Raw genomic sequence first — 23,369 nt, 5'->3', positions numbered from 1 at the left:
GGGATAAGTGCCCAGCGAGCAACTCCGCAGAGAAGCCAATAAGCGGAGAGGTTGCTGGAGCAGCCGACGTGGGCGGCGTCACTGAGCCGCGCCAGCTGGGCCAGGTGGATTCGACTCCTCGCCTGCTGCTTTCTGCTCGTGGCTCGCGCCGTCTCCCGCCGCCCGTCGATCCCGCTTCCATGTCCCTGGCGGACACAGCATCCCGGAACCTCCACGCCCATGGCCACTAGGCAGAGGGAGTCGTCCTTCACCTCCTGCTCTTCCACCTCCAGCTGCGACGCGGACGACGAGGGTGTGCGTGGCACCTGCGAAGATGCTTCCCTGTGCAAGAGGTACCTGCCGGGGGGCGGGGTTCGGGGCCTGCATCGGGGGCTCGGGCGTAGGTGGGAGGCGGGCCTGCCTCTGAGGAGCACGCTCAGAGGCCGGCAGGGATGCAGCCCCTGCCTTGCGCGAGCCTCTCTTCCCACCTGTGAAGTTCACAGAGCAGGGCTTCGTTTAGTTAGCGAATCCTTTCTGAGCTTTTGCTGGGAGCCAGGCAGGGGGCAAGCCTGGGTACCGTGGATGGGAACAGGCCCCTGAACCAGGCAGACGGGGTCTTGGACTTCTTGGAGCTAAACCTGCTGGAAAGGCAAACGTGAAGCAAATAATAGCTCCAGTCTCGATGAGTTACGAGGATGAGAGGTGTAGGTTCTCTCTTTTGTAGGTTGCATTCTATAGGGAGTTGGTATAACCCCTGTTGTGCACCTGAAACTCAGGACAAAGAGAGGAAATAATCCGCCCAGAGCCAGGTAATACCTGTTTGCAGAGCCAGTACCACACAGTCTCCACTGTTAAGGGTGTGGTGGTGGGGATGGGGGCGCAGCCAGCAGAGGTATGTGTCAGAGGAAGAGAAAACATGAGGCTTGAGTGTCCCCCATTATTTTTTCATTCAACAAAAATTATCGAGACCTTACTTTGTGCCAGGCCCTTACTTTGGGCTGGTTAGTAGGTATTCAGTGGTGGGAATACACCAAGAACAAGACAGACATGGTGTCGGACATACTGGAAGTCACAGCTTAATTGGAAAAGAGAGACAGGAAGCGAAATACATAATTATGGTTTTTTGTGTTGAGTGCTAACAAATACAGCAGTGCCATTAGAGTTTGTAATTTGGTCAGTGATGTTTAAGGTGAGAAGAGGCTGGGCGCGGTGGCTCACGCGTGTAATCCCAGCACTTTGGGAGGCCGAGATGGGTAGATCACGAGGTCAGCAGTTCGAGACCAGCTTGGCCAACATGGTGAAACCCTGTCTGTAGTAAAAAACACAAAAATTAGCTGGATGTGGTGGCAGACGTCTGTTATCCTACCTACTCAGGAGGCTGAGGCAGGAGAATCTTTTGAACTCGGGAGGCAGAGGTTTCAGTGAGCTGAGATCTCGCCATTCTATTCCAGCCTGGGCGACAGTGCAACACTATGTCTCAAAAAAAAAAAAAAAAAAAAAAAAAAAAAAAAGTGAGATTAAAAGGCTGTTCAGAGGAATGTGAACTGTTGAAGAAGGGAAAGAATGCTTTTAATTTGGGAGAAGGAGTCTGAGGCCATGTAGTGATTGTGGAGTGGGGAAAACCAGTGTGTTGGATTAAACCTTGCACTTTTAATAGGTTCTTGGGGACTAACCACAGCCATTCAGAGCATGGATTCTGGAGCTAGACTCTGTCAAACTGAGCTTTGCCACTTACTGGTGGTATAAAGTTGGGGAAATTACTTAATCTTTCTGTGACTCAGTTTCCTGATCTGTAAAATGGGGGCATAATAATGCATCGTAGGTGGGTGTGAACAAAAATGATATTTAATATTAGTAGAGCACTTGGAGCAGTGTTTGGCATGTAGTCTGTGTAAGTGGTGATTGATTAAATAAATACACAAGTATTAAAGTCTTAGAGGCAGTCCCTGGTGAAACTTGTGAATTTGAGTGGATTATACTCAGCTTTTTTACGTGTCCAGCTTTCAGTTGCTATTGGCCACAGCTATCGTGGCTTACTTTAACTTCCACTTCCCAGGTTCAAGTGATTCTCCTGCCTCAGCCTCCTGAGTAGCTGGGATTGCAGGCATGTGCCACTATGCCCAGATAATTTTTGTATTTTTAGTAGAGAACTAAAAATACACCATGTTGGTCAGGCTGGTCTCAAACGCCTGATCTCAGTCGATCCACCTGCCTCAGCCTCCCAAAGTGCTGGGATTACAGGCATGAACCACCATGCCCAACCTAATCTTTTCATTTTTAAACAGTGATTATAAAGGTAACCTTCTTTTTAGGTGTCAGGATTAAATGAGATTATTGATGCAGAGGATCTGGAACAAAGTGAAACCCTCCGAAAATTTTTATTGCTAGTTTTGATTCCTCTCCAGGCTGAATACCATTTGGTTAAAGTTGCTGAATGTGCAGTAGCTATGAATCAGGGTGGTTCCTGCTGCCCTGAGTGAGTTATAGCTATAAAATAAAATAAAAAGCCAGTCAGCGTTCTGAGGCACCTGTAGTTCTTTTACTTCTGTTTAGTTTGCTTCCTCCTTTCGTACAGAGTCCTTCTGGAGATAAGGAGGATGTGATCTGTCTCAGTTGCTGTGCAGGTGAAATGTGGAGTGCTTCCAGCAGTGCTTGGCATACCAGAGGTGTTCATCACCACCCCTCATTGTCATCAAATCGTTGTTGTCATTGTGATCCTGGACTTGTGGTATCAATTAGAAGTTTTCCAGTTGGATATGTTAGGTTTACACTAAATCCATTTGCCTCAGCAGGTATCCGTTGAGCACTTCCCATGGTACTCACTCTCCTTCCCTTCTCTGCTCTCCTTATGATGTCCATTACGCTATGCCCCAGAGTTTTTTTTCTCCCCTCTTTTGTTCACCTGTGATCCATCCATTCCACCGGCCCCTCACTGCGTCTGCTACAGTTACCACCTGATAGCCAACATTTGCTTCTATTCTGTTAGCCTCTCCTTAGCCATTCCCTCTCTCCCTCCCTTTGCCTTCACCCTGACCCTTCCCCAGGGATATACCGTTCTTGAAGCCCTCTCCCGTGGCTCCTCCTTCTCGTCCCCTGTGTATCTCAGGATCAGGGATTTGAGCTTTGCGTCCTCCCTGTGTGTGTCCCCCCATCTCATTTCGTGGAGATCTTCCCACCCAGCTGGAGCCCTCCTGATTGCTGTTGTTTACTTTCTCTTGATCATTCACCTCATTCATGGAAGACTGGGGTGCCTGGCTCAGAGTGTCCTCTGTCTCAGTTCATGATTTTGCCTTAGGTGACCTCAGCATCCACATGGAGCCTATGACCAGGGAACTCTCTTGAACACCTGGTCTGCAGTGATCACCTCTTCCCATCGGATTCTGTCACCCATTCCCGCTGTGACACTCTGTGTTTTTATCCTGATGCTGCACTGCCTCACAGATGAGAGTACAACACTTGTTAGCCCTGACCCCTCTTTCCAAGTTGCTTGGCCAGTTATTTCTATTTCCCCTGCTGTGCCCATTTCTTCTTAGCACCTCAGTGGTTTTCTCTATCTTTTAGGTAATCCCGCTGCTGCTATCCCTCAATGGATTACTTAGAGTTCATCCTTCATCCCTTAGTAATTCTGTTGACAGTGTGTTTATCTTTCTTACCCTTTGGTCTTAGTAGACCCAAAATGCTGGTTTAACCAAACTATCCATTTTTGTCTTGAATACAGGTGCTAGAAATTACACAGTAGGGTGGCTTGGTGCCACTATGAATGTATGTCGGCCAGTCTCACCTGTGCCCTTAACAGAACCTGACTATCCTAGTTTGTTTCTTAGATCAACTCACTCTTGCTTTCTCCGGATACTTAATTAAAACATTTTTTACTTTCTTCAGACTTCTGATTTACTCCACCCCTTCTTTAGTCTCAAGATAATGTCAGCTGTTGCTCAGCATAGAAAGTGGGAGCCCTCAGAATGAGACTCTCTTAACTTCCCCCAAGAAACTCTTTTTGTTTTGTTTTGAGAGGGAGTTTTGCTCTTATCACCCAGGCCGGGCGATCTCTGCTCACTATAACCTCCATCTCCTGGGTTCAAGCAGTTCTCCTGCCTCAGCCTACTGAGTAGCTGGGACTATAGGCACCTGCCACCACACCCAGCTAATTTTTGTATTTTTAGTAGAGACAGGGTTTCTCCATGTTGATCAGGCTGGTCTTGAACTCCTGACCCCAGGTGATCCACCTGCCTTGGCCTCCCAAAGTCCTGGGATTACTGGCATGAGCCACCGCTCCCTGTCTTTCCCCAAGAAACTTAACCATCCTTTTTTACTGTTACAGTTGTGGATGTCCTCCAGTAAAGACCACCAGAAACACTCTGCAGTTAAGCAAGTTGCTGTTGTTCACCTTCTCCTGATCATTCACCTCATTCATGGAAAATTGGAGTGCATGGCCCAGAGTGTCCTCTACCTCAGTTTACGATTTCACCTTAGGTGACCTCGGCATCCACATGGAACCTATGACCAGGGCACTTACTTTCTTGAACACCTGGTCTGCAGTTATTACTTACGCAAGAAGGGAAAAGTCACACCATGAGAAACTGTGGGGCACATCACTAAGAGGATATTAGACCTTTAGGGTCTGTGATTTGGCTGGGTGATTTAGGGGAAGGTCTCTTTATTGAGTACAGAAAGGAGGTGGGAAAATTCTATCAACCAGTAGCTGAATCTTTTCTAGATTTGGCTGGAGTAAGGCTAAAGCTGTAACATGTAAAGAAGCCACAGTCACTTGTATCAGCTGGGAGAAAGAGATGTCTGCTATTCCACGAGTGACACGGTGACCTTGCTTTTTTCTTGGCTTAGACAAATGACGAGGTGGTCTCGTTTAGTCTCCTGTCATCAGTGCTGCAGAGTGCCCTCGTGTGTGTGGTCTGCATGGTGGTTTATGTCCAACAGGAGAACAACATGGCCTTCCCGTGGGTGCCAAACAGCTTCCAAAAGCCTGGCCTATAGCACCAGGCCAGCTCTTCAAGGTCACTGCTGCTCTTCTCTTTTCCTCAGTGGAGGAGGTGTTAAAGAGATAAACTGGCAGTCCTAGCACTTTGAGAAGCCAAGGCGGGTAGATCACTTGAGCTCAGGAGTTCAAAACCAGCCTGGGTAAGGTGGGAAAAAATCCTCCTCTTTACAAAAAAAGTAATTAACTGGACGTCATGGCATGTGCCTGTAGTCCCAGCTGGTTTGGGGCTGATGTGGGAGGTCACTTGAGCCTGGGAGGTCGAGGCTGCAGTGAGCTGATGTTGCGCTACTGCACTGCAGCATGTGTGTCAAAATGAGACCCTGTCTCAAAAAATAAAAAAGGGATAAACCAGAAACTGGAGTTTGCCAGGCAGAAAACAGTAGCAGGAGCAGAGACGTGGAGACTGGGGTAGAGTGGTGTATTAGGCGAACTTGACAGAGAGTAGGGAGTGGGTAGCAGGTGAGAATTTAGAAAGCTGCACGGGCATGAATCATGAAGGGTCCCAAGGAGTATGGGTTTTCTCCTAAGGGATTTTAAGTGGGGAACTGATACGATCTTTGTGTTTTAGAAAAATTCCAAGCAGCTATGTGGGAGAAGGGTCAGTGACAAAAGGGACGTGTTGCTCGCTTTTCCACAACCATAGCCCTTGCTTGGGCTCCCCTCACTCACCTGATCTGTTGCAGTACGTTCTTACCTGCTGGCCAGGGTGATTGTTAGAATCGCAGATCTTATTCTATCACTCACCTAAAAACCTTCCGATTCCCTGTCAGCTACAGGGTCAGCATCTGCACTTTGTTCCGTGACATACATACTGTACCTTTTCATGATCTGCTCTCTCTAGCCTGATACTGGCTGCCAGGCAGACATCTCCACTTGGATGTCTCAGTATTATCTCCAGTTCACTATTTCCAAAACTGCTTAATATCAGTGCCTTGTGTTCTGCCTGCTATCCTCAATCTGCAGCTCAGTGAATGGTGCCGTGGTTCATTCAGTTTACAAGTTAAGGCCAGGTGCAGTGACTCATGCCTGTAATCAAAGCACTTTGGGAGGCCGAGGTGAGCAGATCACCTGAGGTCAGGAGTTCGAGACCAGCCTGGCCAATATGGTGAAACCCATCTCTACTAAAAATACAAAAATTATCTGGGTGTGGTAGTATGTACCTGCAATCCCAGCTACTTGGGAGGCAAAAGCAGGAGAATCACTTGAACTGGGGGAGGGGAGGTGGAGGTTGCAGTGAGTTAGGATCGCACCACTGCACCCCAGCCTGGGCAGGGGAGCGAGATTCCATCTCAAAAAAAGAAAAATATTGGCATCATCTTGGAACTGCCCTTTTACTTTCCCTCTTGTGCAGTCAGTCACCCAGACTTGTTAACTTTATCTGCTAAGTGTTTAGGGGATAAGGGGATTATTTGGCTAAGTAAGAAAAGGAATCAACCTTCCTCAACCTCTGTTTCTGACTTCTGTGATCTCAGCTATGGTAGTAGTCTCCCAAATGGGTCCTCCAGTCTCTCTTACCTCCCTCAAATCTGCATCTCACACTGAAGCCAGAGGTTTGTAAAAGACTTATTTGATTGTGTCACTCCCTAGCTTAATGGCCTCCTGCTGCCATTAGAAAAAGACCAACATTTCTTACGTGGTCTACAGGGCCCAGCCTGCTCTGTCTACTTCCCCAGCCTGATTTCATACCACATTTCACCCCCGCCCTCCACCCCCTGCCCTCCGCCCTCCTCTCAGTTCATCTAATGTGCCCTGTTTCTTCCATCCTCGGGGCCCTGGAGCATGCCGTTCCCTCTGCCTGGAACGTTTCCCTCCCTCCCTTGCCTGATTAATTCCATATCATCTCCTAGGTTAGTGCATTCACTCCGCATTCTTTGTTGAGCGCCTGCTTCGTTTATGGAGGTCCTGTTCTAGACCCTGCCAACGCAGAAGTGAGCCAAACACAGAATGCAGCTCCAGCCTTGGTTCCTGGAGCGAGGCTGGGTGGGGAACAGTCAGGAAACAAATCAGCACCATCTGTAGCATGTGAGACAGTGGGAGATGCAGTGGGTGTGTTGGAAGGAGCTGTCATCTGAGATGGGGTGGCCAGGAAAGGCCTCAGTGAGATCAGTGCAGAGGAAAGACTTGCAGGGGCAGGGACTGAGCCCTGTGGGTATCTGGGGAAGCAGTGCCCAGCAGAGAGAATAGGAGAGTGGAAAGTCCCTGAGGTAGGAGCTGGTCTGACCTGTTCCAGGAGCAACAAGACCAGGGTGAGTGATGGGGAAGAGTGCAAGATGGATTTGGGAGACCATGGGCGCAAGAGGCGGGGGCAGATGTTGCAGGCCATGCAGGGGAGGCTCTTGTAAGGACCTGACTTTTCCTCTTAGTGGGATAGGAGCTGTTGGAGCATTTGGAACTGAAGAGCAAGGTGGCGGGGCTTGGTTTTTAACAGCATCACTTCAGCTTCTGTTAGGAGCAGACTACAGGGGTAAAGATGGAGGCAGGATCAGTTAGTTGGCTGTGGGGGTATTCCCTGCAAGACAGGCTGGTGCTTGGATCAGGATAGTGGTGATGGAGGTGCTGAGAATGCATCAGATTCTGGGTGTATTTTGAAGGTAGAGCTGATAGAATGTTCTGGCAGAGGGGATATGGGGCGAGACTGAGGGGCCCAAGATGACTCCAAGGTTTTCAGCTTAGCTCAGATGTGGCTCACTCAAGAGGCCTCTCTGACATCCACAGACAAGATCTAGCTTCTCTTGCATGTTCCCATAACACCCTGTGTGTCTTCTTGGTGGTCATCAGCCCAGTTGTAATTTAGAAAGTGCCCAGTGTTCATCTCTGCCACTGGAATAGACACAATACTGAGTACACACCATGCCTACTTTATGCCACGTGTACAAGTAAGTATTTGTCAGCTGGCCACGGTGACAGGAACTGAGCACACACGTTCAAGATTGTATTTCCTGATGAATTCTTAAAATTCTGGTTTTCTGTTTTACTGACTTTTAGTGATCTATGTTCTAGAAAGCTTACCAGTGCTTATAAGGCTGAAATATCATTGCAAAATGACATTTCATTGTGAAAAATCATAGAACTTAATCTCATTTTCAACTGCATAGAAAAATGTTCCCCTGTTTAGCAGGTCATGAGTCTCTCCACAAAGCTAATTTTTTTCATGGGACTTAGCCCAGGGCCTTTCCGGGACCCAGATCGCATCATCTTAGCTATGCCCCAGGAAGTAAGGTTGAGATTGTGATCTGAAATATTTTCAAGGCAGGTGCTGCTTTCCATCCCCAGAGAAGGCATGCCACTTCAGACCTGGAACATTCTGTTAAACACAAATTAGCTGTAAAACATGCCTATCAACAAAGTGAAATTTTACGGTTTTTGCTTTCTTTTCTTTTCTTTCTTTCTTTTTTTTTTTTAAACAGCGTCTCGCTCTTGTTGCCCAGGCTGGAGTGCAATGACATGATCTCGGCTCACAGCAACCTCTGCCTCCCAGGTTCAAGCAATTCTCCAGCCTCAGCTTCCTGAGTGGCTGGGATTACAGGCATGTACCACCGTGCCTAGCTAATTTTGTATTTTTAGTAGAGACGGGATTTCTCCATATTGGTGAGGCTGGTCTCTAACTCCCAACCTCAGGTGATCCGTCTACCTCAGCCTCCCAAAGGGCTGGGATTACAGGCATGAACCACAGTGTCTCTAATTATACCACTGCACTCCAGCCTGGGCCACAAAGTAAGACCTCATCTCAAAAAGAAAACAAGGCTGGGTGCAGTGCCTCATGCCTGTAATCCCAGCACTTTGAGAGGCCAAGGTGGGGAGATCATGAGGTCAGGAGATCAAAACCATTCTGGCCAACATAGTGAAACACCATCTCTACTAAAAATACAAAGCTTAGCCGGGTATGGTGGTGGGCGCCTGTAATCCCAGCTTATTGGGAGGCTCAGACAGGAGAATCACTTGAACACAGGAGTTGGAGGTTGCAGTGAGTTGAGATTGTGCCACTGCACTCCAGCCTGGTGACAGAGCAAGACTCCATCTAAAAAAAAAAAAAAATTTTTTTTGATTATTTTTTTCTCTTGAAAGGTTAATTTTTTAATGACAGAAGTGAATTCTTTTTTCTCTCCTTAACGGCTGTATTAGTTTGTTCTTATATTGCTATGAAGAAATTCCTGACTGGGTAATTTATAAAGGAAAGAGGTTTAATTGACTCACAGTTCCCATTGCTTGGGAGGCCTCAGGAAACTTACAGTCATGGCAGAAGGAAAGGAGAAGTAGGTACCTTCTCCAGAGGGTGCAGGACAGACTGAGCGCGAGCAGGAGAAATGCCAGTAGCTTGTAAAACCATCAGATCTCATGAGACTCACTATCACGGGGATGGGGGAAACAGCCCCGTGATCCAATTACCTTCACCTGGTCCTGCCCTTGACATGTGGAGATTACGGGGATTACAATTCAAGATGAGATTTTGGGTGAGGACACAGCCAAAGCGTATCAGTGGTCTAGTAGGAGCATATTGTCCATGTCATTTCACAGAGATCTGCCTCATTATTTTTATTTTTATTTTTTGCCTCATTATTTTTAAAGACCACACAGTGTTCTGCAGTATCATACTCTGGCCACTCTTCTCTTGTTCATCATTTAGGTGGTTTTGCTCTGAAAATAGTGTCGTGATTAGCATTTTTGCACTTTTGTGTGAATTTTTCTGTGAAATAGATTTCCAGGGAGAAGTTTCTGCAAAATGCTTCTTGAAAGGAGGTTATGTCAGTTGTACCTACCCATGGTGAAAACAATGCTAATTATTGAATAGTCTCAATTTCTTTTGTTGTTTACCAGCTGCTGGGTAGAAAATAGGCTGTCTTCTTAATTTCTGTCCTATAACGAGTCTGAGCATTTAAAAATCTCCTCACTGTCACTGATATTTCTTATGTGAACCCTCTCTCCTGATTATTATTATTGTTTAGTACAGTGTCTCACTCTGTTGCCCAGTCTGGAAAACAGTGGCACGGTCTTGGATTACTGCAGCCTTGACCTCTCTGTTGGCTCAAGCAATCCTCCCGCTTCAGCCTCCCGAGTAGCTGGAACCACAGGCACACAGACATGCACTACCACACCTGGCTGTGTGTGTGTGTGTGTATATATATATATATATATATATATATATACACACACAATTTTTTTTTTTTTTTTTTTTTTTTTTTTTTTTTTTAGAGACAGGGTCTCACTTTGTTGCACAGGCTGGTCTTGAACTCCTGGGCTCAAATGATTTGCCTTCCTTGACCTCCCAAAGTGTTGGGATACAGGTGCGAGCCACTGCTTCCAGCCCATGTTATTTCCTGTTGGATTGTTTGTCGTGTCTTGTTTGGTTGTGTTCTTGTAACTGATTTGTGAGAACTTTTTACTTCAGGCATAGTTATCCTTTGCTTCTGTTTGGTTGTAGTATTTTCCGTCAAGCTGATGCTTGTCTCTTGTTTCAACTTGCACAGTGCATTTCATAATTCAGAAATTGTAAATCTTTTTCTTTTCTTTATTTTGAGACAGGATCTCACTATATTGCTTAGACTGGTCTTGAATTCCTGGGCTCAAGTGATACTCCTGCCTCAGCCTCCTATGTAGCTGGGCTATAGGCACTTGACGCTGTGCCCAGCTTCACATTTATTATGCAAAATCTGACAGTGTTTACCTTTATAAGCTGTGAGTTTTGGACAATGCTTAGACTGTTGCCAATTATCGTAACTTTTCTTTTTATCATTTTTCTGGCTTTGGTTTTGTGGTTGGATTGTTTTATTAGTGTGTTGTAAGGTTGCAGTGTTAATTTTATCCTACATCATTAGCCATTTGTCCCCATACCAGCTACTGAATGGTCTGTATTTCCCCATTGATTTGAGGCAACACTTGTATTATATACTAAACTCTTTTTTTGTTTGTTTTTTGAGACAGTCTTGATCTCTTGCTCAGGCTGGAGTGCAGTGGCTCAATTTTAGCTCACTACAACCTCCGCCTGCTGGTTCAAGTGATTCTCCTGCCTCAGCCTCTTGAGTAGCTGGGATCACAGACATGCACCACCATGCCCAGCTAATTTTTGTATTTTTAGTAGAGAGACGGTTTTGCCATGTCGGCCAGGCTGGTCTTCAACTCCTCAACTTGGGTGATCCATCCGCCTCAGCCTCTCAAGGTGTTCTCCCAAAGTGTTGGGATTTTAGGCATGAGCCACCATACCAAGCCTTATACACTGAATTTTTATTTACACTTTAACATTGCAATGTGTGTTCCTTGACTTCCTGTTAAATTGCGTTCTTTTTTTTTTTTTTTTTTTTTTGAGATGGAGTCTTGCTCTGTCACCCAGGCTGGAGTACAGTGGTGCAATCTTGGATCACTGTAACCTCTGCCTCTCAGGTTCAAGTGATTCTCCTGCCTCAGCCTCCCGAGTAGCTGGGATTACAGGCATGAGCCACCACGCCTGGCTAATTTTTTGTATTTTTAGTAGAGATGTGGTTTTGACATGTTGGCCAGGCTGGTCTCAAACTCCTGATCACAGGTGGTCCACCTGCCTCAGCCTCTCAAAGTGCTAGGATTACAAGCGTGAGCCACTGCACCTGGCCTAAATTGCTTTCTTTCAGTCTGATGGCTCAAAATGTTGACTTCCAAAGTTACTTAGCTGTAAATTGAGTCAGCACTCCCACAGCTTGTTTCGCAGGGGTAAGGATGGGTTTTCACTAGGGAACTGCAGAGTGTTCTTAGTTCATTTGAGCAACTTTGCTCCAGGAGGGAAGAAGAAAAAGAAAGAATAATCGGAAAGTATATCTGTCTCTCAAGAGTCTGTTTCCTTTAATCAGAAAAGCAGTATCTTTTCAGGAAACTACACAGTAGATAAGTTATTACAAAAGAGTTTAAATATTGAAAAAATTTAAATATAAATTAAAAAATTACAGTAAGCTAAGATTAACGTATTAGATACAGAAAAATTGTAAAAATTTAGCATAGCCTGAGTGCACATTGTTTTGAAAGCTTTTAGTGTATACCACTGGGGGCAATGGCTCACGCCTGTAATCCCAGCACTTTTGGAGACTGAGGCGGGTGGATCATGAGGTCAGGAGTTCGAGACCAGCCTGACCAACATGGAGAAAGCCTGTCTCTACTAAAAGTACAAAAATTAGCTGGGCATGGTGGTGCACGCCTGTAATCTCAGCTCCTTGGGGGCCGATGCAGGAGTATCACATGAGCCCAGGAGGCGGAGGTTGCAATGAGCCAAAATCGTGCCACTGCACTCCAGCCTGTGCGATAGAGCGAGATTCCAGCTCCAAAATATATATATATATATAAATAAATAAAAATAGTGTATACCACGTTCTAGGCCTTCGCATTTACTCACTAGTCACTCACTCATCCACAGCAACTTCCAGCCTTGCAGGCTGCATTCATGGCAAGTGCCCTGTAGAAAGGGACCATTTTTTAATCTTTTGTCCCGTATTTTTATTGTACATTTTCTGTGTTTAACTATGTTTAGATATGGTACTTTTTTTTTTTTTTTTTTTTTGAGACAGAGTTTTGGTCTTTTCACCCAGCCTGGAGTGCAATAATGTGATCTCGGCTCACTGCAACATCTGCCTCCTGGTTTCAAGCAATTCTTGTGCCTCAGCCTCCCAAATAGGTGGGATTTCAGGAACCTGCCACCACGCCTGGCTAATTTTTGTATTTTTAGTAGAGTCCGGGTTTCATCATGTTGGCCAGGCTGGTCTTGAACTCCTGACCTCAAGTGATCCATAGATGTGGTACCTTTTCTAAGTTAGCTGTGTTTAGATATTTATCACTGTGTTATAGTTGTATACATTATTCAGTACAGTGTGCTGCAGAGGTTTGTAGCCTAGGAGGAAGAGCTATACCTTGTAGCCTAAGTGTGTAGCAGGCTGTACCATCTAGCTTTGTGTAAGTGCACTCTATGATGTTTACATAACAATCACCTAACAGCACATTTTTCAAAATGTATCCTCATCTTTCAGCAACACATGCCTTACATGTACACACACACACACACACACACACACACACACACACCCATTTAGGCAACTCAAATGTTATGAGGGAAAAAAACAAGTGTGTATGGGGGGCAGATTTAAATCCAGGGGGTAAGTTTGAGTAAGTTCCCTATGTTAATAGAATTCAGTTTCACAGCTGATGTAAATGACTTAACCTCGATCTATAAAGCTGAGCCTGCCTTGTAGGGTCTTATGAGGGTTCCTATTTGTGTGTGTTCATATTTTGTCAACCATTTGGAATAATGCCTGGCACATAGTAAGCACTTGGTGACGGTCAGTGAAAGAAGGAAATGAGGCTCCAGGCTTGATCCTTAGAGGCTCGGTGAGCAGGGAGGCCCCTTCTTATTCTTTGATGCCTCAGATGAGGAAATGCCTGTTGGAGGGGATTTCATACCTTTCAGAAGAAGGCCTTATTGTTCCAGCTGACCCTCATGGAGATAGGACTCAGTCAGTAAATGCTTCTTGAATGAAGCATTAGGTGATTGGACCAGATCAGTCTTTCTGTGGGAGGAAAGTGAGATGATTTTAGGTGGTACACAGATCTTTACCATTTTCATAGTTAGCTATTTATTACAGTGTTGTGCTAGCAGAAAATATTAGGCAGCACCTAAGACCTAAGTGTTTTTAAAAAGTGAGTGATTTAAAGACACAGTAAATTGAACAGGTGGCATGTGAATGTCTTGAAGACTGAAAGCATTTGTGTATTGAAAGAAGATGGGGAAAACGAGGTCTTTCCAAATCTGAGATGTTTGGTTCTTTGAATCTGGGCTTTAAATATGAAATCAGGATATGCAAGTAGAAGTTATATACTCTGGGTTTTGTAAGCAGATACGTGTAATGGAAATTGACAGGCAGAACTAGATGCCCAATGTCATGCAGGGTACAGGGATAATGGGGCTGTTAACACTTTGGTGTCTGCTCTGGCAGCCTTGTCTGTGTATATATCTAACGAAATTGGGAACATCCTATACATCAATTTTGTAATCGAGTTTTTTCACCTGAAATTATAACTCTGCATTCAGTGTTCCTACAGAGAAATCTTTGTGCCCATTCTTGATGGTTTTCTTAGGATTAAGTCTTAGAAATGGGATTGTGTGGTCATTGGGTATGCATGTGTTTCAGGCCTTTTATACTTGTCATCACAGTGCGTTGCAATATGATTGTGCCAGTTTAAGGTTCTGGCAGCTGAGTGCCCTGTTCCTTATCCCTCTCCAAAGCCAACTTAGTTTAAATAATAGTTTTGTGGCTAATTTGCTCAGCAATTGGTCCAGTTATTCTCCAGCTGATGTCCTGTAAATCCTGAAACTTGCTGCCTGTCTCCCTTCAGAACTCCCATCAGCAGTGCTGACAGCACTCTCCTCACTGCCCAACACTGGCTGGCAAATCTTTTCATCTTGGCCACTCCGATAGGCTGGACAGTGAGGTCCTTTTTTCCTCGTGTGCATGGAAACCTGTTGCAGTGACCTGGGTTTGAGGAGGGGGAGGAGAAAAGTGTGAGGGGCACTAGGAGGTGGGAGCTGCTGGCTGGTGTGTTTGCATTGTGGACCCGTGCATCTCACCACTCTCTGCCACTGTGCACCGCTAACCATGGACAGGTGCTCCTGAGGTCAGTCCCAGATGCCCGCTGGGCCCCGTGTCCTGAGCCTGCTTCTCCCTCCAGCCTCCTCTCCAGTATCCTACTGTCCTCTGGCCTCCATGCCTCCTGTCTGTACTGGAGGTTCTAGTGTGTTCTCTGAGCCTTTCTCCCTGCCGTTCCTCCTGTCTGGAATGCCTCTTGGACACCTGGCTCTCCCATTCTCCAGGGCTCACCACGGCCATCGCCTTCTGAGAGAGCCCTTCCCCTGTCACCGTCCTCTCCACAAGTCACAGCCTTCATTCCTCATCATCTTGTCATATCTGCCTCTCTCCTTTCTCTCCTTGTTTACCACTGTACCCCCAGTTCCTAGCATTTAAAAGACACCCACATGTTCCTTGACTAAACTAGTCGTATTGAACAGTGTGAAGAATCCAGATATGGGAGGATAGAACCTGCTTTTTACTATCCAAGAGAGTAGTTTTGTAAGTCCAACAAGTTATGGCTTCCAGAGGGAGGCAAATTGATCAGCTTTGGGCAAGTGCCTTCCTTGTGGGAGGAGTCAAGCAATAACTGGATGTTGTTGCATTGGTTCTTGCATTGGATGTTAGGGTTGGCCAAATCATTTCCAAGGCTCCTTCTAATACTTAAAACTGTGGGATGAGTATTCTCATCTGTGGGTTGCTGGTCTACCGTTTTTGTTTCAACTGCAGATGTGCCTTTTACCACTAGGTGACACTGTATGATTTCCTTGAAAACAGTGTTTCCCAAACTGCCAACCACAATAAGAAAATACATTTTTCATTGCACTTACACCCTCAACACACACAAAACAAAAGTAGGCTGGGCATGATGACTCATGCCTATATTCTCAGCACCTTGGGAGTAGGAGTTTGGAGAATCACTTGAAACCAGGAGTAAGTATCACGAATGTCTTACCTTATGTAATGCATCCTATTGTTTCATTTTAGTTTGTTCTACATTTTGAAAAGTAATGCAGGTTTGCAAGTGAATTGATTTTATTTTATTAATGGGTCATGATTGTTTGAAAATCATTTTATTTTATTTTTTTAAGTATACTGTTATAAAACTGTGTGGGTGGCTGGGCGTGGTAGTGCACGCCTGTGATCCCAGCACTTTGGGAGACCCAGGTGGGCAGATCACGAGGTCAGGAGATCGAGACCATCCTGGCCAACATGGTGAAACCTGGTCTCTACTAAAAATACAAAAAAATTAGCTGGGCATGGTGGCACATGCCTATAGTCCCAGCTACTCAGGAGGCTGGGGCAGGAGAATTGCTTGAACCCAGGAGGTGGAGATTGCAGTGAGCCAAGATCGTGCCACTGCACTGTAGCCTGGATGACAGTGCGAGACTCCATCTCAAAAAAAGACAAAAACACTCCAAAAACTGTGTGGGTATGCTGTTTTCCTTGGACAGTATGAGCTTGTATAACAGATCGTGTCCATTAGTGAATATTTTGCATGTTTCTGTGGTGAATTGCTGCATGGAACAGCTGAACATGTGCTTCCTTGTGGGTGTCTATGGATGAGAGAGATTGTACAGAATTCAACTCTTATTGTAGTCAGACCAGAGGTAAGCCTTGGTGGTAGATTTAAAGCTATACTATCTGCTTCTGAAGCTCAGGGACATAACACACCATACTTTAAATTTCACCTTACTTGGCAGATAAGAAGAAATGGGGATATTACTCAGGGCATTATTCGGATGCTTTGGGCTGCAAGTAGCAGAAGCCTGACTCAAAGTGGCTACAAAGGTAAAGACACTTACCGTCTCACAAAGTAGATGTTCAGAGCTAGAGCAATCCACAGGCCCAGGGCAACTGAGCATGGCCCTTGGGATCCAGGTTCTTTTCATGACTCCTCAGTCATTCTAAAGTTGGTTTCACTCATGGTTGCAAGAAGGCATCCAGTGCTTATCAGGGTTTCAGCTCCCAGGCTTGAAACACAAAGCCTTAACTCCCTGTAGTATAGACTGGGTAGAGAGAATTAAGGCTACTGTGGCATTTTCCACATTGTTTTGTTCATGCTTGCTTCGTTCATTTCTTCCTAGTTTCTCCACTATGACCTTGCTAAGAAGAATGTAATGATTGGCACCCAATACAGAGTCAGTAGAAATACTTAGCTTAATCGGTGACATTTGCCAGATACTTCCGTCTCTTTTCCTCTGGGCACAGGCCTTTTCATTCAGTGGAATTAACTGACTAGCTCTGGGCAGTGAGTTTGCAGAGTGAATAAATGGCTGCACATCTGTATGAAGCATGAAGTGAGGTTGTTTGTTGTTTGCTATGTAGGGTCCTGGGAAACGAATTAGCAATATGAGGGAAGGGAGTGAGAGGGCCCGCTGTGGGAAATGTGATGGGCAGTGTAATGTGAACATAAAGAAGGACGGATGGCTGAGTCTTCACATGTGTAATGGGGCATAAATGTGCAGTTGGCCTTTTGAGGTGGATGGTTGGTTTTCCTCGAGGTCCTTCACCTGGTTCCTGAGAACTTGGCAGTGGACTTTGACCCGAACCTACTCAATCTCTACTCACCTTCCTCCTTTTTCTTTTTTTTTAGGTTTGCAGTAAGCATTGGCTACTGGCACGACCCCTACATCCAGCACTTTGTGAGACTGTCTAAAGAAAGGAAGGCCCCTGAAATCAACAGAGGCAAGTGACCATCTCCCTTCCCAACAGCTCATCAGCTGCCTAAGGTTTCAGGCATTCATTCTTGAAGGGAGTCACAGAGTGCTCCCTTTCCAGCGATGCACAAACATTTTTATTTCCCCACATCCTCACCAACACAGTGTATTATAACTTGTTTACAGCCATGAAAAAGAATGAGATGGTGTCCTTTGCAGGGACATGGATGAAGCTGGAAGCCGTCATTCTCAGCAGACTAACAGAGGAACAGAAAACCAGACATCACATGTTCTCACTTATAAGTGGGAGTTGAACCGTGAGAACAGATGGACACAGGGAGGGAAACATGACACACCCGGGTCAAGGGGAGGGAGAGCATTGGGACAAATGCCTCATGCATGTGGGGCTTAAAATCCAGATGACAGGTTAATAGGTGCAGCAAACCACCGTGGCACATAACAAACCTGCTCGTTCTGCACATTTATTCTGGAACTTAAAGTAAAAAAAACCCAAAAAACCACAATATCTACTTCCACATTAAAATCATAATCGTTTTTGAAATTTTATTAAATTTAATGAATTGGAAAAAAACTTGTTAATCTTTATTAATCTGCCATATGAAACAGGATATTGTAATTTTAAAAATACTTCTCCTATTTACAGGTGATACTGAGCATCATTTTCATGTTTGAAGCCTATTTAAATATCTTTCACTGGTCAACTGTCTATATCGGGAATCACTTTTTTTCTCCAATGAAAAAAATACATAAAGCTTTGTTTTTCACACACGTATGCCTATGCTGATTGAATAAATATGGAGAAATTGCTTTATAGTGTAGGTATGAGGGGGAGACTCTCTTAGAGTTTACCTCAAGACTGTTCCTCTGGTTGGTTGAGGGAGAAAGGGCACTATTTTGCCTATGGCTCATCTAGGCGTGTGGAGTAATTATGTGGATTTAATTGGGTTCTTCTATGAGGAGATATTCCAGAGGCTTTTGTATATTTTAGGCTGAGCATATCTGAGTTTTTATGCCTCTTGTCTGGGTTTATGAATCTTCCCTAAGGAGGGAAATTGAAGATTTCTGCCCATTTTCACAACTTGAGGGTTGTAAGTCTAGAGGACATGGGTCTTTTACAGCTTTGTTGACTTTCCTCACTGTGGGTGGGAGGGAAAGTGTTGTGAGACTTGGTAATTCTCAGATGGGGGAGGGCTCAGAGGTGCTGACAGCAGTAGTCCTAGGCTTAGAAGATTTGACTCTTAAGATTCTTCAACACAGGGCTGGGCATGGTGGCTCACATCTGTAATCCTAGCACTTTGGGAGGCTAAGGCAGATGGATCACTTGAGCTCAGGAATTCAAGACCAGCCTGGACAACATGGTGAAACCCTGTCTTTATAAAAAATTTTAAAAAATTAGCCAGGTGTGGTGGCACGTGCCTGTAATTCCAGCTACTTGGGAGGCTGAGGTGGGAAGATGGCTAGAGCTCAGTCAGTCAAAGCTGCAGTTAGCCAAGATCATACCACTGCATGCCATCCTGGGTGACAGAGCAAGACCAAGACCTTGTCTCAAAACAAGAGTCTTCAATAGATGTATTTTTCCTCCCCTGGCTCACAGTCTGAATAGGGTTGGCCTTTTAAGTATTTATTTTGAAGTTCTCACCAACAAGTAACTTGTTTCAGAACATAGCTAGAATATGGTTTCAGAGTGTTCAGGCAGTTTCAGATGCCTGCCCCTTAGAAACTCCAGAGAGTAAAGAGAAGTCTCTGTCTGCACATGGCAATGTGCAGCATTTGAATGGAAGCAGCCTGAATGTGTTAAGTCCCCAGTTCCTCTTTCCCAGATGGCAGAGTATGTGGGAAAGGTAGTCATTCAGCTCCATTCTGGCTCAGCAGTGTAAAGGAGGAGATTGGAGACTTAACTTTTGTTGCCTTATTTTAGTGTTAATGACACTATTAGGCTCTGCATATAATTTCCATCAAGGAAGTCAAAGGCTTTGAGACAGGAGCCTGCCTTATTCTCAACCACATTGAGAAACTGACCAAATGATCATATTTCTTGTGTGTGCAGGGAATCTTGGCCCCTAAAGTTGGATCATGTAGGTGAGTTCTATAAGAAATGCCAAGAAATTTTAAAGTGGTGTTTCTGAAAACAAGGGCATGCTGTTTTATTTTGCATTCCCTCCCCTGCTCTTGAGGCAGATTTCCTAATAAATGCGGCACGTGCAAAGACCCCCACCCCATGCCCTGGCAGCACCCCTCTCATCTACCCTGGATTTGAACCTTTAGAATGCAGCCAAATTGGAGAGTACCTCCCGAATGGTGAGGACATTTTTTCTCCAGTGTCCAATCCATCGTGCATGATATCTCTGTAAAATACAACAAAAATGACCTAGAAAAATTATACAGTGTACAATTCCAAATCATTTATTAGATTGAACAGACATGAAATTTCTCTCTGAAGTTGTAGTAAAGTTTCTAAATGCTATCAGATTTTGTTCTTAAGATAGTCACATACCGTTAACAGCCATGCATATACTTCAAGCAGCAGAGCTTTAGAACACATACAGACCTGTGGCCTTCTCTTCCTTATTTCCCATCACCTTTTCCCCAACGCTCCATCTGAAAACTTAACAGTGGGGCGACCTTGGGCCACTGAAACCTCTGCCTCCTGAGTTCAAGCAATTCTTGTGCTTCCTTCTCCCAAGAAGCTGGGATTACAGTCATGCACCACCACACCTGGCTCATTTTTGTATTTTTAGTAGCAAGTCATTTTATTAGGCAGCCATTTGATGATCTTGGTGACCCCCCTTTTATAGAGAGACCCTAACCCATTCAGCGTAGAGATGAAAGGAACAGGATAACAGATACAGCTTCCTTTGCGTTAACATTCGTATGCTCAGTTTCCTGACCCATAATATTCTTTTTCATTTGATCTCATAATTTTCAGGTTTACCAGAGTCCAGAGTAGCTTTTACTATAACCATGAAAAGCACATTTCCATGTGCCTTTTGGATCAGACGTTTCAATGTAAAACACTTATTTTTCATACATTAAACTGTACCTCATTTTTTCAAAGGTAGTTAATTCTTGAAATATGGTTCAGATGCCTTTAACAAAAAAAAAAAAAAAAAAAAAAAGCTGCTGTTTCTCCTATAGAGTCTGCAGAATAACCTGACACTGCAGAAGGGCACATGCTTTCTGGTTCGCTCTTCTGCCGGGTTGGGCTTCGCAGGGATAATTTCTGTCACCACTGGGTGATAGCTTGTTTCTGTGACCCCTCTCAGGATATTTTGCTCGAGTCCATGGTGTCAGTCAGCTTATAAAGGCGTTTCTACGGAAGACAGAATGTCATTGTCAAATTATCAACCTTGGGGCAGGGATGGATACCACCTTCTGGAGATTAAAGGTATGTTCAGATTCCCCTCCTCTCTCCCCAAGCGTTTAGATTTGATTTCTGGAAGATTTTCACCAAATTCGAAATTTTAAAAAAATATTTAAAGTTATGTAGCAAAAGCCTGCCTCCTGCCCCTCTCCCATCTGCCTAGACGCCCCTATGACTATCAGTCCTGTTTTATCTCAACAGGGCCTTAGTGACAGATATTTTAGGTTGTCTCTAATTGTTGTTACAAGTGGGGCTATAATAAAAATCCTTATATTTCCCTCTGCATGTGTAGAAATATATCAGGAGGAGAAATTCCACCAGTAGAATTGCTGGAATGTAGAACCTGTGCATACATATGTAACTTTTTTTTTTTTTTTTTTGAGCCAGGGTCTTGCCATGTTACTCAGGCTGGAGTGCAATGGCACAATCGCAGCTCATATCAGCCTCAAACTCCTGGGCTTAAGCAGTCCTCCCACTTCAGCCTCCCAAGTAGTGATCTTTGACTCCTGGGCCCAGTTTTTTTTTTTTTTTTTTTTTCTCGAGATAGAGGCTCACTCTGTCACCCAGGCTGGAGTGCAGTGGCGCAGTGTCGGCTCACTGCAGCCTCTGCCTCCCAAGTTTAAGCAATTCTCCTGCCTCAGCCTCCTGAGGTAGCTGGGACTATAGGCGCATGCCACCACGCCTGGCTAATTTTTGTGTTTTTAGTAGAGACTGGGACGATTTCCTGACCTCATGATCTGCCCACCTCAGCCTCCCAAAGTGCTGAGATTACAGGCCTAAGCCACTTCGCCTGGCCTCCTGGACTTAGTTTTTATAGCCAAATGGTTTCCCTAGAAAGTCCTCACTATGGTGGCTCACGCCTATAATCCCAGCACTTTGGGAGGCTGAGGCAGGCGTATCACTTGAGGTCAGGAGTTCCAAGACCAGCCTGGCTAACATGGTGAAACCCCGTCTCTACTAATAATACAGAAATTAGCCGGGTGTGATGAGGGGGCACCTGTAATCCCAGCTACTTGGGAGGCTGAGGTAGGAGAATTGCTTGAACTCAGGAGGCAAAGGTTGCAGTGACTCGAGGTCGTGCCACTGCACTCCAGCCTGGGCGACAGAGCAAGACTCCATCTCTTAAAAAATAAAAAGTCCTCACGAATTGCATTTTCTCTTTTGTAGGTTTGTACAGATTTTGCTTGGTTCTTCAATTAGGTCCGTCATGTGACAGTAATGGGTATGTGCGTTTCTTCAGATTTTTTGCGGATGTTGACCGAGACCTGCTCATCTGTTTTGTCCCTAATCAGTTCACCTGATACGAAGGTCTTTGGTCATCAGAGCTCTCAACCTTTCTCTTACTGAAGTGAGAAATCAGTGGCCTCAACATGATGTGGGTATTTGTTTGCCTCTGCATTCTCTTCTCAAGATAGAATCACTAACATTATGAAGTGTTTTTAGATATGTGACCTCATGAATTAACATAAAAACTCTCTAAAGATGTTTTACACAGATGAAGGAAATGGGACTGCAAGATTGTCTTCCAGAATCCTACAGTCAGAGGCTCTGGGACAGGGCGCAAGCATTGGCATCTGCCCATTAAACTGCAGATTTCATCTTCTTTCCTCTGCACACGTAGCCTCTGTGGTTATTCAGCAGGGTGACCTTCCTTTTTCTGTACATCTGTTGTCTTTGTTTTTCTGTTTTTGTTGTTGTTTTTCAGATTGTATCACTCTCTCGCCCAGGTTGGAGTGCTGTGGTGCCATCTTGGCTCACTGCAACCTCTCCCTCCTAGGACCAAGCGATTCTCCTGCCGCGGCCTCCCTAGTAGCTGGGACTACAGGCGTTCACCACCACGCATAGCTAATTTTCATATTTTTAGTAGAGGTAGCGTTTCTCCATGTTGGCCAGGCTGGTCTCAAACTTCTGGCCTCAAGTGATCCAACCACCTTGGCCTCCCGGAGTGCTGAGATTATAGGAGTGAGCCGCTACGCCCGGCTGACCTGTTGTGTTTTTGTAATGACTCGTCCCATGCTGTGGTGTGAGGAACTGGAGCACAGTACAGTGTAAGAGAATGTGCTATGTCAGTGTTAACAGAGGCTGCTGGAGAGATCCCTCCATTGGACTTAAGGCCCCTTTGACTTGTCATGCAATTTTTTTTTCCTCCTGTCTTGTAGGTGGGTTAATAATTAATAAATCGGAGCTTCTTATTTCTGAGCAAAGTACACTGAGGCTGTCAGTAGTGAGGAAGGTGGACTGTATAGTGTCTGAAAGTTCTTTGTGGAAATGTTTTGATTTTCATTGATAATTATATTGAGCTGAAGGCCTTTTTTGTTTGAAGTTTCTTTTAAAAAAAAAAAAAATATATATATATATATATATATATACACACATATATAAAACATTTGTTTGCTGTTTTAGAACAGGTGTTACAAACTGTAGCCCAGGGCCAAATCTGGCCCACAGCCTGTTTTTGTAAATAAAGTTTTATTGGAAGACAGCCATTCCCATTTGTTTGCATATTGTGCTCCAGCAGCCATATGACAGTTATAACAGCAGAGTTGAGTAGTTACAACAGAGACCATCTGGCCTGCAAAGGCTAAAATATTTACCTTCTGGCTCTTTACAGAAGCAGTTTGCCAGTCTCTGTTTTTGAGGGATGTGCTTGTCTCTAAAAGTGTAGGGAAGACCTTGTCTGTGAGTCTTAGTGTCTCATGCACCTTCCAGCCGGGATGGTTCCCAGGTTGCACCAGCAGAGGTTTAGCTGTGAATCAAGGGTGTGAGCTTGTTCCATAAAA

The 23,369-nt window shown here is 44.9% G+C and overlaps 1 protein-coding gene across 1 annotated transcript in view; it reads left to right on the top strand.

The window, feature by feature from the left end:
- The first annotated feature begins 30 nt into the window (after positions 1–30).
- The window catches only part of LCMT1 (leucine carboxyl methyltransferase 1), a 70,314-nt gene continuing 46,975 nt past the window's right edge, over positions 31–23,369 (top strand). Inside the window, exons 1-3 of the mRNA XM_003930213.3 lie at positions 31–332; positions 17,144–17,235; positions 20,492–20,613. Coding sequence (XP_003930262.1) covers positions 220–332; positions 17,144–17,235; positions 20,492–20,613 — 327 coding nt within the window. The 5' untranslated portion in view covers positions 31–219. The remainder of the gene's footprint in view (positions 333–17,143; positions 17,236–20,491; positions 20,614–23,369) is intronic.

Source organism: Saimiri boliviensis, chromosome 12 (genome assembly GCF_048565385.1).
Source record: "Saimiri boliviensis isolate mSaiBol1 chromosome 12, mSaiBol1.pri, whole genome shotgun sequence".
Lineage (NCBI taxonomy): Eukaryota > Metazoa > Chordata > Mammalia > Primates > Cebidae > Saimiri > Saimiri boliviensis.
Note: the sequence above shows the minus strand (reverse complement) of the source record. Positions and strands in the feature narration are given on the sequence as shown.